The sequence below is a fragment of the Cannabis sativa genome, chromosome 4 (genome assembly GCF_029168945.1).
Source record: "Cannabis sativa cultivar Pink pepper isolate KNU-18-1 chromosome 4, ASM2916894v1, whole genome shotgun sequence".
Classification (NCBI taxonomy): domain Eukaryota; kingdom Viridiplantae; phylum Streptophyta; class Magnoliopsida; order Rosales; family Cannabaceae; genus Cannabis; species Cannabis sativa.
The window spans coordinates 70,074,270-70,088,824 of NC_083604.1; the positions used below are offsets into that span (position 1 = coordinate 70,074,270).

Genomic DNA, 14,555 nt, shown 5'->3' on the forward strand with positions numbered 1-14,555 from the left:
AGGTAAGAAAAGTGGTAAGCACCATATGTGGTTAAAAATCAATGAATGAATGGAGGTGATCTTGATTATTATCATGATATTGATTAAAGCTTATTAAGCCTAGGTTATTACCTAGGGTCGGAAACGGTTATTACCGTTATGAGTAATTACTCTTGAAACCGCGGTTAGGTTTCTTACTTATCGTTTGCGCTATCGGGCAACGATAGTGACATATTCAGCTCGTATGTAACGAGTGGTAAAAGTGGTACCTTATTAAGTACCAGGAATGTATGATGTTTAAGGAAATGCTTATTATTATCGAATAGTGAGTAAACATAATGGCATGAGATTAAGTGGATAATCATTTTCTTTCAATTATTGTTTTGATCACTTTCTTGCTGAGTCTCTGTGACTCACTGGTGCTTTATGGTGCAGGTAAAGGAAAAGCTAAAGTCGAACAACCATGAGTTATGGTCACAAGAAGAATGTACATACCAGCGCAGAAACAGTTTACAGGATGCTCTATTTTGATTGTATTTTGGAAAATATAAAGTTTATGTTGTAAAATACTTTGAAACCAGTTTGTAAATATTTTGAAAACAGGGGGACCCCATAAATCATGTTACTTATCTTTTGTTAAACAATTTAAAGGTTGAGTTTTAACTATCAAAATTTTAATTACCCACACTTTTAGTATAATTACATCTTATATAATTATTGGTATTTTAAATAAAGTGCACACACGTGGCGTCCCTGTTGGACAGGGCGTTACAATCAGCGATAAAATAGGAAGCTCGAGCAAACGATTGAGCAACACTATTAGCAGATCGTTTAATAAAATTAACACAAACATCACCCAATGTTTTAACAACTCTTTATAATCTAAAATAATACTCCCAAAATAAGAAAGTAAAGGAAGATTACTCTGAATTGCTTGAACAACGGATAGACAATCGGTTTCAATACAATTGTTCCAATCCAACCTTTCTTTTTTACCCAGCTGAGAGCCTCTCGATTCACTGCTGTCAAAAAGTGAATGGATTCACTGCTGTCGAAAATTGCAGTGAATCGTACAACTTCGTGTGTGTGGCAAGAGGTGCAACAGGGGAATTGGTGGAGGCAATAACATGCTGTCGTTCTGGGATCGTGCAACCTGAATTGGCAGAGGCCATGGGTGTTCGAGAGGCTCTCAGCTGGGTAAAAAAGAAAGGTTGGATTGGAACAATTGTTGAAACCGATTGTCTATCCGTTGTTCAAGCAATTCGGAGTAATCTTCCTTTACTTTCTTATTTTGGGAGTATTATTTCGGATTGTAAAGAGTTGTTAAAACAATTGTGTGATGTTTCTGTTAATTTTATTAAACGATCTGCTAATAGTGTTGCTCACTCGTTTGCTCGAGCTTCCTATTTTATCGCTGATCGTACTCTTACAAGCAATGAAGTTTCTACTGAGTTGCTTCATGTAATCATAAATGATTGCAATCAATAAAGTTGATGACTTTCTTTCAAAAAAAAAAATAAAATAAACAATAAACAAGAAGATTAACATCTCAACCCTAGAAACAAACTCAAGAGACTCAAAATTACAACTCTAATGAATTCTTAATGAATTCATTAAGAATAAATTAAAGCAATATCTTGAACAAGTTTATTCCCAAAATTCGAAAATTACTTAATTAATTAAAGCTTGTTGTTAAGGTTAAAACGTTTGGCAAAGAAAGAATCTCTAACCCAAAGAGGAGACCAAGAAAGAAAGGCAAACAAACAAGTCATGTGGCCAAACACAATATGCTTGGGCGGATTTGGCCTCAACACTTTCCTCACCACGTGCCTAGCGAAAGCCCCACCCTCAGTAGCTTTCCCAACCTGAGAAGCTCGAGCTCGCTCTTCAATGGCTTCCTTATACCCCTTATAAAGCTTCCATTCAATCCCCTTCAAATTCTCCATAGCCGCCTTTCCAAGGTTCGATCTCACAGCCCCAGGAACCACCAAAACCACCTTAATACCAAACGGTCTCACCTCCACTCGTAACGCCTCCGTAAAAGCCTGAACCGTTGCTTTGCTGGCGCAGTACGACCCGGCCCACGGGGTCGGGACCCGACCGACAACACTACCCACATTTACAATTGTTCCTCCGCCGGGTCGGGTCGCCATGTGCGGTACCACGTGCTGGATTAGTCGGAGTTGACCAAGAGCGTTGACTTCCCAAGCTTTGCGTATTGACTCGAGAGGAAGCTCCGCCAGTGGGCCGGTGCTTCCGATTCCGGCGTTGTTGACGAGAATATCGATTCGGCCGTATTTGGAGACAATGGTTTCGACGGCGGAGGACACGCTCTCGTCGCACGTGACGTCCAAGGCGAGTGTCTCGACGGTGTCGTTTGGGAGGTCTACGATGTCGATTATGCGTTGGGGGATGTCGGTAGCAAACACGTGGCAGTTTTGGTCCGCGAATGCTTTGCAGTATTCGTAGCCGATTCCTCCCTTAGCGCAACCAGTCACTAGAACTATTTTCTTGTCCATTTTTTCTTTTTTTTGAACTAGAGATATCGATTGTTTTGATTTAATTGAATAATAATCCTAATTATGCATTTGTATTATTATTATTATTACATGTTGTAACCATTGTTTCACAATATATATGTATATATGTTAGAATAATTAATTAATGTTAATTCCTCATGAAGGGAATCCTCGCCGGCATGATTGGAGTTTATTTGCTCTGGCTTTTAGTTAATACGTTACTATCGATGTTCTAACTTAATTAATTAAGCATTATTTATCATGAAGATTATTGTGTCATTTTCTCATGGTGTGTTATGCATGCATGTACTATATGTACAAACACAAATTTGACCAAAGTAATCATTAAGAAAGTACCATTATCAACATACCTCCTGAGAATAGGTTATATGCGTGGTACAAACCAAAAAGGATATGTAAGTTTGGGTTAATGCTAAGAGAATAATCATATCAAATATTAAATTCTTTATTCTAAGAGTTTAACCTTAATTAGTATTTTTAAATTAATTAATAAATTTAAATACTATTAATATTTTAATTTATTATAAAAAAAATATTATGAAATAAATTTAGTATGTGAGATCGTTTTTTAACTGAATTATTTTTATGTTATTAACAATAACATATCTATAAGCATTATATATAAATTTTATACTGTGTACATAAATAACAATGACATAGCCAATAAAAATCAATAACATAGTAATAGAATATATAGAAATATTTTTAATTAATAAAAAAGTACAATAAAATTTAATATTTACTAATTAATAAATATATATTTTTTAATAAATAATTATTTTATTTTTAAGTATAATTAACATTAAATAGATATAATAAAAATATTTTTATTTTTATTTTTTAAAATAATATTAAAGATTCATGTACTCAACCAAACACTGTAATTTAATTAACAAGAATATAATTACATATTATTTTACGCAGCCAAACACAGTTTACACATGTCCCTACAATCATATTCTCTTTCATAATATTTCTTACAATCAAATTATTTTAAACACTTCATTCCAAACGCCATCATATAAATAATAATAAAAAAAAGATAGGTAAGTTTTCCTCTCAGCTACCATCAGAGGAAGGAGAAATGCTATCGAGAGTATATTGAATAGGGAGGATACCTGGATTTCAAAACGAGACCTAATTGGGAAAGAGTTCACGATTTCTTAACCTATATCTTCTCTGGAAATGATGTTGGTAGGGTGATGAATTGTGGGGACCTCATTCATGATAGGCTTTCTGATTTGGAAAAGGAGGATCTGGTTAGAATTCCTTCCTTTGATGAAATTCGTAAGATGCTCTTTGTCATGGGCAGTAGTAAGGCCCTTGCGCCTGATGGGATGTCAGTTCTTTTCTTTAAACACTATTGGGAGTTAATGGGTGAAGACTTTTGTGATGCTATGCCAAGTTCTTTTAAGTCTGGTTTTATGCATAAGGGTACCGATGCAACGAATGTAGTGCTCATCCCCAAGATCCCAAACCCAAAGAGAACCCATCATTTTAGGCATATTTCCCTTTGTAATGTGTCGTATAAGGTCATCTCCAAAATTATAGCTAACAAAGTCAAGCCTATCTTACCAAGACTCATTTGTCCTACTCAAGCGACTTTTGTTCTGGGCAGAAACATCCAAGATAATAATGTAATTATTTAGGAGATCATTCACTCTTTTAACAGAAAGAAAGGTAAAGATGGCTTCTTTGCTATTAAAATTGACCTGGTGAAAGCTTATAACAAGCTGAGTTGGAAATTTGTTGACCATGTGATGTCATGCTTTAGAGCCCCAGAAAAATTTTGCGATTGGGTTTCATAGTGTATCTCTACCTCCACTTTAAACATATGCCTATTGGTGGTTAGGTTAGAAGAATTGTGCCCTCTTGCGATTTACGCCAGGGTGACCCGCTATTCCCTTATTTGTTTATATGGGCTACAGAAATCCTGTCAAGATTGCTAGAAGATGCTCTTGGTAAAGGGAGTATCAAAGGCATTAAGCTCAATAGGGGGTCCGATTCTTTCACACATTTTTTTCGCGGATGATCTTATTCTGGTTGGGAGGGTCGCGATGGTTGAGGCTAAAGGCTTTTGGCCGCAATGCCTTGAGAATTTTTGTGATTGGCCCAGTCGACAAATCAATAAACTTAAGACTTCAATCTTCTTTAGAAAAAATACTTCCAATGGGTTAAAGAAAGGCATCACGGAAGCTTTGGGAATCAAATCCCCTGAATGTAACATTAAATACTGGGGCTTCTCCTGTTCAGGTCGAGACAAAAGGATGCAAATTTTAATTTCATACTAGATAGCCTCTCTTCAAAGCTTCAAGGGTGGAAAGCAAAAACTCTTTCGAAGGCTTGACATGCCACCCTCATTAAATATGTGGGCCTTGCTATGCCATCATATGCCATGTAAACAACTAAACTGTCAAATCATCTTACTTCTAAGATTGATGGCATGGTCCGTGACTTCTAGTGGGGGTTCAAAAAAGGAAATCATGAGGTCCACTTAAAGGCTTAGGATAAAGTGTGCCTTCCCAAATCTAGGGGCCTTGATTCTAGAAATCTAGAGAAATGAATCAGGCTTTTTTGGCCAAGTGGGGATGGCCTTCCTCTTTAAGTTTTGGAAGTTTAGTTTTTGAGTCAACCATGCAATTTCTTGAATTAGGTTATGTCCAAGCTATGTTTTGTTTTGGGGTTATTTTTGAGCTGTATTTGAGTTATTTAAGACTAGTTTGAGGTCAATTTGTTGGTTGTGTGTGGAGCTGAGTGGTGGATTTTGAGATTCTGAGTTTTAGACGATTCCATTGCTTGGAATTTGTTTATTGGACCTCGTCTAGGTAATATGGAGAATTTTACCAAGTTTGGGATTAATTTGAGCTCGAAATGAGACTTGGTGTTTTTCTGCGGTAGAAATGACAGATCGTTTCTAAGGAGACGATCTACCTTTTTTCAAGCAGTTTTTCCAGTCTCGCTTTTTCGTGTTTGCTCAATATTTACAGTATTTTCATGCTATTTATTGATAGAAAAATTTTCTTGTTTTGAGTTAAGGTCTCCAAAAAGGTTTTAGCAAGTTGTTTACCCGTTTTGCATGATTGTGACGTACGACCTCCGTTCAGCGCGTGAGTTTTCATTCAGATTGATTGACACACTTGAATCTAGAAACAATGTAAGATTAGTATAAAATGTGTATGCGTATATGTGTATGTGTGTTATATGCATGATGTATTATGTGATTTGTATGCTACCAACACTATCACGGTTGCGGTACGAAGTGCATTGGTACAGTATATGATATTAAAGGACATGACACAATGTTACCAATACTAGTACAAGAAGAGTACAGAGTGCATGTGGTACAACATTTTGTGGTACTTGAGGTGTCGTTCAGCCCTACCAACACTAGTATGGGATGAGTACTTAATGCCTGTGATACATGATTTGTACTTCTGTTAAGAACATTCTTGATTCATCTGAAGCCTTGTAAATAGGTGTATGCGGGCCTAGATACAAATCAATATTATGTTATATATTTTGTGTTTTTCTTACTGAGTTTGTCGACTCACATATATTATATACATGTGTAGGTAAAGGAAAGACGAAAGTTGTGCACCAGTGACGACTTGGACCTTCATTTTATAGTCTCGGAGCGACACTTTTGTAAAATATATTTTGAATAATATTGTAACTTTTAAGACGGGATCCCGACTTTTATGTATGGTTATATATTTATACAAGTTTAAAGTTAAATTAAAAGTTTAACTTTGGTAAGATTTTTTTTTTAAAAAAATAACACTTTGATTAGCAAAGGTGTGCACAACAATTAGAAAATCATTGTAACGGTCCTAATCAAGTAGAACACGGTAAGTCCTCGCTTTCCTGATTTCACTTTCTCCATCTTGTTCTCTCGGATCCAATCTCATTGTATTGTGTATTGTGATTAGGGTTTGTTTAGGAATTTTTTATTATGATTATAGGGTGTGTGTTATGGATTTGTGTATTGTTATTCTTTTTTTATTAAGTTTTTTACTGATTCTTTTGTATATGGGGTTTCTCGGGGTGGGGTCTTGCTGGGGTTGGGGTTTTTCGAGGGGGTGTGTCGTTGGAGGGTTTTTTGGGGCGGGTTCTCGCCAAGAGTTGGGTTTCTCATGGTGAGATCTTTGAATTATTTATTAGTTATTTTTCAAAAAAAAAAAAAAAATTCATAGAACTCATTATTTACAATTTTGATAAAAAGTAGTATATAAATTATTGTGTAATTAATTAATAAATAATTATAAAATAAATTAAATTTTATAATATTTAAAATATTTTTTATTTAATTTTATTTTAAAAAATTACTAGATATAATAATAATAATAATAATAATAATAATAAAATATTATTCCTTGTGAGTCACATTGAATGAATATTTTTTCATTGATGAATATGAAAAATATTTCTTTTTATCTTTCTAGATATCATGTCCAACATAAAATTGAGAGCAAAACTTATCATGTCAAAATTTAATGGACATAAAGAGGTTTTTTTTAGTATTGTAAATAATATTTTTGGTTAAATAATTAGTTATTTTGGCCGAAAGAGGGTTTCATCTCATAAATTTATTAGTGATTCAAATCAATCTGTAATATATATATATTATATTATGGCACACAAATTATTTAAAAATAATAATTAGGTGATGTTTGGTTGGAAGGAATGAAAACATAAGAATAAAAATGAAAATGGAAATAGGAATAGGAATAAGAATGGAATGGAATGGAATAAAATTTAAAATGCATAAAAAATTGATAAAAAAATCATTAAATTTTTTCTCATGTTACATTAGAATGGTCTTTCCTTCTATTTCAAAATGGAATAGTCATTCCACTAAAATGGTAGAAAGAGCATTCTATTAGAATGACATTCCAACACTTTAAAATGCAACCAAACAAACGAATGGAATAAAAATTATTTTCTTTCCATTCCATTCAATTTCATTATCTCCAACCAAACATCACCTTAGTTTCCTGTAAAGGTATTATCTTAATATTAAAAAAAGAGCATTGCTATTAAACACCAGTGGTGTCCAGCACTTTTCATAAGTGGCGTCTCATGATTGTTTAGCTATATTACTTAAAATTTATTTTCTTAAGTTATATAGGACCCGATACTTAATTACACCAATAACAGTATGACACCGAGTAGGGTATTAGGCACCAGTGGTGCTTTTTAGTAATTCTCTTAAAAAATTATGAATGTAAGAAAGAATTAAATGCTTTAAAAAAAAAAAGAAAAAGAAAATGTTAAATGTTAGTTGTTTCTGATATTTTATTTTATTTATTTTTCTTATCAGTTTAGAGTAAAAAGAAAAATGTTGTGGTTACATATTTTTAATGTGTCATTTTCCATTTTTCTTTATTATTTTTTTTCCATACCAAAAATAGGGTAGAGAAGAGACCGACACACCAGTTATCTAACAAAAAATCATTTGGATATGATGAAATAATCTTACATGAAATGATAAGGTTGATCTCAAATTTGAGCTCTTACTAATAATCTAATAATGATTAAAACTGTAATAGAATACAAATGTGTTTAATAAATGAACATTATAATACTGTTCCCTTGTCTAGACACAAAATTTATAGGTTGGGCTTTCAAGTAATTGAAAGAGCCTATATGGGAGGGAGGGACTCTGTATTGTCAACCTATCAACAGTACAAACTCTTATGCAAAACGTTTGAACCAAAGGCAAGCTATTGCAAATTAATTGAATCCAAACAATTAAAGAAATTAAATACTTTGTTCGTTTGTTTGTATTTTTGCTAGGAATTAAAAACCTTTTTTGTTTCATGGTTTTTTTTTTAATTTTTCTCCTGAAAAAATATAATGTGAGGAGCAGGCCCGACAACAGTGGTCCTCACTCATTAGGAAATGACTACTTAGTGTGGGTTGAGAAGAGTAGAGAGAAGTAAAGGAGGGAGGGGTTTTTGTGGTATTTTTCATATATAGAAGCAAAGCAACACAAGTCCAAAATCCAAAGAAAATCTAAATAAGATTGCAGAAATTCCCAAGAGACGAAAAAGTAGATTGTAGATAGCAACCCAACTGAGAGCGACCAGATCAACAGAGCTGCGTTTTGGTGGATACAATACAGATAAACACTGTCATGCATTAGATTAATAAATATTATGAGCCATTACGGAATTAAAAAGAAAAGTCTTTCTGTGGCTATCTTTTCCTTTTTAAGACCTACACCTACACTGTTTTTCTGTACCATCATGCCTCTCTCTCACTCTATATATATGTATTAAATATGGTCTTAATTTCTTCCTATATTATCCTAATGCTATCTTTTATTATCTCTTTCTTTAATTGACTTTTTAGCCTCTTCTCCGGTTTGCTTGTTTTTCCCTCTCTTTTCTCTGTTACTAGTTACTACACACAAATTATGTCATGTCACATTCATGCACAAGATTCTCTCTCTACACTACTACAGCTACTTTAAATATACTGCAAAACATAGTAGCTGTATTCTTATAAATTTTTGTTTTCTTTTGGGGGGTGGATTTAATTTCTTGATTTTTCATAACAAAATTTCTTTCACATTGATTGATAGTGACTTTATCTTCTGCTGGATTTGGTCTGGAAAGAGAGAGAGAATGAGAGATTATAGCTAAGGCTAGGCTGTAGAGACTAGTAGCTTTAGTCTTAAAAACTCTATTTGGTTTTCTACTTGTAGCCCTGCTGCTTATGAGACTTGACCCTACCGCATCTTTCTTATCACAAATAGAGAAAACTTCACCTAAGAATTTTTACTAGGAAAAAATATCAACAATGGAAACAAAAGTATCATTTTTCACTCATAGTTAAGCTCTTTATAAACTTTAAAGCCATCAAATTTAAAAATAAGTTTTCCAATAAATACCACCACATTCCTAGGACCCCCTATATCTTTTGAAAAAGAGTGCAGAATAGAGAAAGTTTGAGTTTAGATCATTTGGATTTATATGAGAATAGGGTTTTTGGTTGGTTGGTTGGTTGGTATACTCTTTCTTTTATGGAAGAATCCAAACAAGTCTTCGCCTTGGGTTTGGGCATAACATAATAGAGGTGCCTTTCATGTCCATTACAAGGTCCTGGAATAATGGGTTTTTTCTTTTTCACTTTCAATGTCCTCACACAACAACACAAAGGAATGAACAAGACTAAGACTGGGATATACTGAAAGGGTGTTGTTTTGTTTATTTTAAGATTCCCCCAAACACATGTATTAAGTCATGTTCTTTAAAGTTTTGTTTTGTTTTGTATTAAAAATTTTTGAAAAAATTATTTAGATTGTTAAATTTAAGAATTTTATTTTTATCTAATTTTGTTCAATATTTTACTAACGAATGCCTAATTAGACGATTGTCTATATGTATCAAATCATACAACTCAAATTTTGACATGTACTAAATCGTGTCTCTTGAACTAACGTCCACATCGGGGGCTTGTTAGTAAAATTGAACGAAAGTTGTTAAATTCAAAGATCTCAATAGTCCAAAAAAAATTTTTAACAGCCTAAAACGTTTAGAGAACACAATTTAATACATAAAATTTAGAATAGAGGAAAATCCTAATTAGCCTATATTACTTTTGACTGGTTCAAAAACATTACATTTAAAATATACATCTTACTTATTATATAAATATCTATTTAAGAGATTTTATTGTGCTTTAACATATTATTGTGCGCTTTAACAGAATTTTTTTGGACTCGTTAGACTTAGCATATACTGTTAACTCCTCAATCGTAAATACAGGAGCGGACCCACATATAACCGAGGCGGGATAGTCGCCCTCCTGAAAAAAGAAACGGAAAAAAAATATATATACAATTTAATTAGTTACAACATGTATTTATAATAAAAGATGATATTTATAAATATAATATTAACTTTGGTGTAATTATTAAGCTATTTAACATATAGCTTAGAGGACAAGGATTCTAATCCCATTAAATGTATTTTTTTTTCTTTTTAAATTTACTTTTTTGTCCCCCCCTCACTTACTAAAAAAAAAATTACACCCCCTCACTTTGAATCCTAAGTCCACTGCTTAAATATGAAGAGCCTACTAGACATTTTTAAACTAAAACGATATATCCATTTAAAATAAAACTGAATGATATATACATACTATATAAAACTAATAGCAGCTTTTCTAACCATTGTATTGCTATAAAAAGTATACAATTGTCTCTTCATTATAACATCTGCAAAGTAATTCAACAAATTTTGAATAGCAAGCCTAAAGATTTTCGATCTGGCGAGTACATAGTACTAATATATACATGTATATATATAAGTAGGCGTCGATTTTGTGCCCATATGTACAAAACACGGATTGGAATCCGTGTACGGCAGGTAGGTCCCACGTTAGAATAGTTATAATTTTTAATTATTTAATTAAGTTGGCAACCGGTTATTCTAGGTTTGGTAACCGGTTGTACATTTGTATTTTTAATTAAAAAATAAAAAGGTACAATTTAATTACTGTTCACGTCAGTTAAAGTAAAAAAAAGTACAACAGCTTTACTGTTCGTGGCAGTTAATTGTACAAATATACTGTAGGCAGTGGGTCCATGTTGTCGGAGTGAGGTTATTTTGGTATTTTACATCATGTATGTAATTTTGGAATTGTAGTTGAGTACAAAATATCACGTACCGAGTACATTAATTGTTTATGCATGCTGTTTAGTAAAATTAGTGTACAAAATATCACGTACCGAGTACAAAATATCATGTACAGAGTACATTCATTTTTGTTTCGTAGTACATTGTTAAGAATAATTTGTTATAAATTATGAAATTATGTGTTGGTATATATTGAGTTTTACGTTGGTGTATTATTTTTATTTTTATTATTGTGTATAAAAAAAAATTCATTACTATGGAAATTTTGACCTTATAAGATTGAATTTTCTTGGGTAAAATAATTTATTTGTTCATTAATTATAAATTTGAGATTTGTTGAGATAAATACCTTAAACACGGCAAACATAACATGAAGTATATAAATGTAGAGTTTTTGAAGCAATAACTAGAGTCATAAACCTTAAAACATCAACGGTTAAAAATAGCTAGTTATATATATGAATGACCATAGTATGATTCTTGTGTGGAGGAAGGCGGTTCAGGGAAATACGCGTTGGAGTGTTCATTGAATGAGTCAGTTGTTGGTTGATTGTGTGCTGACTGTTGCCCCTGAGATCCGATTCTCGTTGACGGTTTGGGCACCGCCGATAATCATGGCCTGATGAGCGACAAATGCGACAATGTCTTGAGTTTCTTGGGATCTGCTCCCCGTTCGGTCCTTCCCTTGGATTTCCCGTACCCTTTGTTCTCACAACTTCAGGGTCTTTAATAATGTTGGGGTTGTTACGATATCTTCCAGGTTGTGGCGTCTGTCCTTCTGGATTGGAACTCATCTCAAATTCTTCCTTGAACATTAGAGTTAGCCGTTCAATCTCTTCCTTTGCACGCGTGTACGAATCCTCTGTTTTTGCTGCATAGAAAGTCAAGTTATAAGTTAATGAGCTGAGAGATCCAAACCTAGCCATCTCATAAATGTGTTGTTGTTCTTGTGCCGGGGGGTTAAAATGTAGGTGGAGATTTGTCTTCGCGGATTTGCTCCATCGCTTCATGAGAAGAGTATTAGGTATTCTTCTGATGTTTAATCTTTTCATTGTAGCCCATAAATGTCTACAAGGGTACCCCTGACTTTCATATAGCATGCAGCTACAGTGTAGTGCTCGTTGGCCTTCACAGTAATGAACTCGGTATCGGACTTCCGGATGCTAAAACTTTCCAATGGTGTATATCTGCCACTCTCCTTCTTGCTCCTGACTTATGACAAAATAATTATTCTCTAAATCAAGTTGCTCAGCAACCTTGTGGTACATAGTTCTTGTGTAGAATTCAACACATTGGTTGTAGTACGTGGTCAAGCATGTAGGATTAGGTGGGTGAGGTCGAGTGCATCTGCTTTTGAAGTCATTTGCAGTCTCGTTGTGTCTGAGCTTTGAGACTGTCATATCTATGGTTGTTACAAATTCACGCAAGCAATAATTCTTCTCTAAAAATTTTTTTAGGGCTGAGTTGATCGATTCGCAACGTTGTGTGGTTCTCATTCCTGCAACGAATGAACCCCTTAAATAAGTTTCTGCTCACTGTTTTCTTGTGTCGAATGTTGTTTGGTACCATTCATTATCTGTTAGTTGTTGGGTTTCGACGACGTCTAACCATCTTGCTTCAAAATCCTCCTCCTCGTAGTAGTTGTACATTAGATCTTTAAATCTTTTCAAGAAGATCGGATCTTTAACCTTTTTGGAAGCATTTGTATTGAGATGCCAAGCACATAGACGGTGTGTAACATCAGGCATGTGTTCCATGATGGCCTGTTTCATGGCCACATCTTGGTCGCAGACTACAACATTTGGCTTCTTATCTCCATGGCATTCGAGAAATTTTTGAAGTAGCCAACGATAGGATGGAAGCTTCTCGTGGAGGAGGAGAGCGAACCCGAAGATGCATGTGTTGAAATGGTGGTTTACGCCAATGAGAACAGTGAGAGGCTTATTGTACTCATTTGTCATGTAGGTGGTATCAAACCCTAGTACATCCCCAAAAGCCACATAGTCGACACGTGAGTTTCCATCTGCCCAAAATAAGTTAGCCAATCGATTCTCCTCGTCCACCTGATATACAACGAAGAAATTTGGATCCCTCTCTGCGAGACAATCAAGAAATCCCAACGCTCCTTCCGAGTCCGTCTCTATCTTTTCTTCTCGCTTGGCACCAGCAACCCTGTTGTAGACATCTCGAAGTTGACATGGCATTCTCTCGTAACCTCCACTTTGCAAAGCAACATGAGACATTATGTTGGCAGTTTTAATTCCAACTGAGTTCATCGACCTAACTTGGGCAAGCAAGCCATCGGACACTACTCGGTATGATCTCAAAAATTGTACCTCACTTGATGAAGCGAGGTCGTGATTGTGTATTGTGCTGAACTCTTTGCATTTCCAAGTGTTAGACGGTTGTGTGAGTAAAATATGTAATGCTGCCTGACATCCGGTTCTAGTGACATCATGAGGTCTCTTTTTTCTTTGTCTTTCCGTTATTGTGATTCTTTTGTAACCCTCGGAACAACAAACCCACCTGCGCATTACGATGACTCCGTGAGAACGTCGTACATCATCTTTTCTTGTGCGGAAACCCATCCGTTTCGCATACATTTCGTAGAATGCTTCCCATTTTCCCAGTTTGTCGAGACTCTTGCCTAGGACGTCACATATTTGAATCTCATTCACTGGTTTTGTGATGTTTAGCTCTGCTGTTATGCTTTCCCATTCGTAGGTTTGTTCCTCATTCATGTTCTCTGCTTGAGACTCGGCCTCCATATTGTATCTGTTTGAATTAACAAATTAAATGATAAAGTTAATAGGTAAGGAATGGTTTTCGAGAAAGATAAAAAGAAAAGGACTTACTGATAAGTAACCAATTGTTCCTTCGACGTTAATGTACTGGAGTGGAGTTACAGTGTTCGATTGTTATTGATATCCAAGAATTAGAGATGAAGAGTAAGGGAAAGATAGTGGTGAGTCGATTTAAATTAGATTTTATGAGATTGAATGCATCAGATTGTAGAGTAATATGGGTTGGTGATCACATTTAAGTGTGTTGGGCTGATATTAATGGGCCTTTGAAATATTGGAAACTCTATTCCACTGTCTTCGTACTTTTGAACAGTAAAATAGTACAATTACATTTACTTTTGAATAAATTAATTGGAAAATAAGGTTATTGTATGATTTTTGGGTTTAGAAATTTTGTTGAGTTGTATGGGTTGGTGGTAACATTTAAAATTGTTGGGCTTATATGAATGGGCCTTTACCAACCTTTTTTAATGAATTAAACCACTTCGTACGTCAGGAAAAAAGTAATAGTACATTTTTTTATTTGTAGAAAATAAAGATTGAAAAGTAAGGATGTTTTTTTTTTTTTTTGTATGAAGTGATGACAT

At 34.2% G+C, this 14,555-nt stretch overlaps 2 protein-coding genes across 2 annotated transcripts; both read right to left on the reverse strand.

Moving 5' to 3' along the window:
• Positions 1 to 1,658: 1,658 nt before the first annotated feature.
• LOC115713742 (short-chain dehydrogenase ptmH-like) lies at positions 1,659 to 2,498 on the reverse strand. Its single transcript, XM_030642223.2, has one exon. It carries the CDS (start codon positions 2,496 to 2,498, stop codon positions 1,659 to 1,661), a length of 840 nt encoding a protein of 279 aa, XP_030498083.2.
• A 10,198-nt stretch (positions 2,499 to 12,696) lies between these two features.
• On the reverse strand, positions 12,697 to 13,932 carry LOC133037115 (protein FAR1-RELATED SEQUENCE 5-like). The gene has a single exon (XM_061113940.1). The coding sequence runs from the start codon at positions 13,930 to 13,932 to the stop codon at positions 12,697 to 12,699; it is 1,236 nt and encodes a 411-aa protein (XP_060969923.1).
• Between the last annotated feature and the right edge of the window lie 623 nt (positions 13,933 to 14,555).

What these genes read in the sequence shown, in the direction of transcription:
- LOC133037115 (XM_061113940.1), bottom strand. Translation starts at nt 13,932, where the DNA reads ATGGAGGCCGAGTCTCAAGCAGAGAACATGAATGAGGAACAAACCTAC.
- LOC115713742 (XM_030642223.2), bottom strand. Translation starts at nt 2,498, where the DNA reads ATGGACAAGAAAATAGTTCTAGTGACTGGTTGCGCTAAGGGAGGAATC.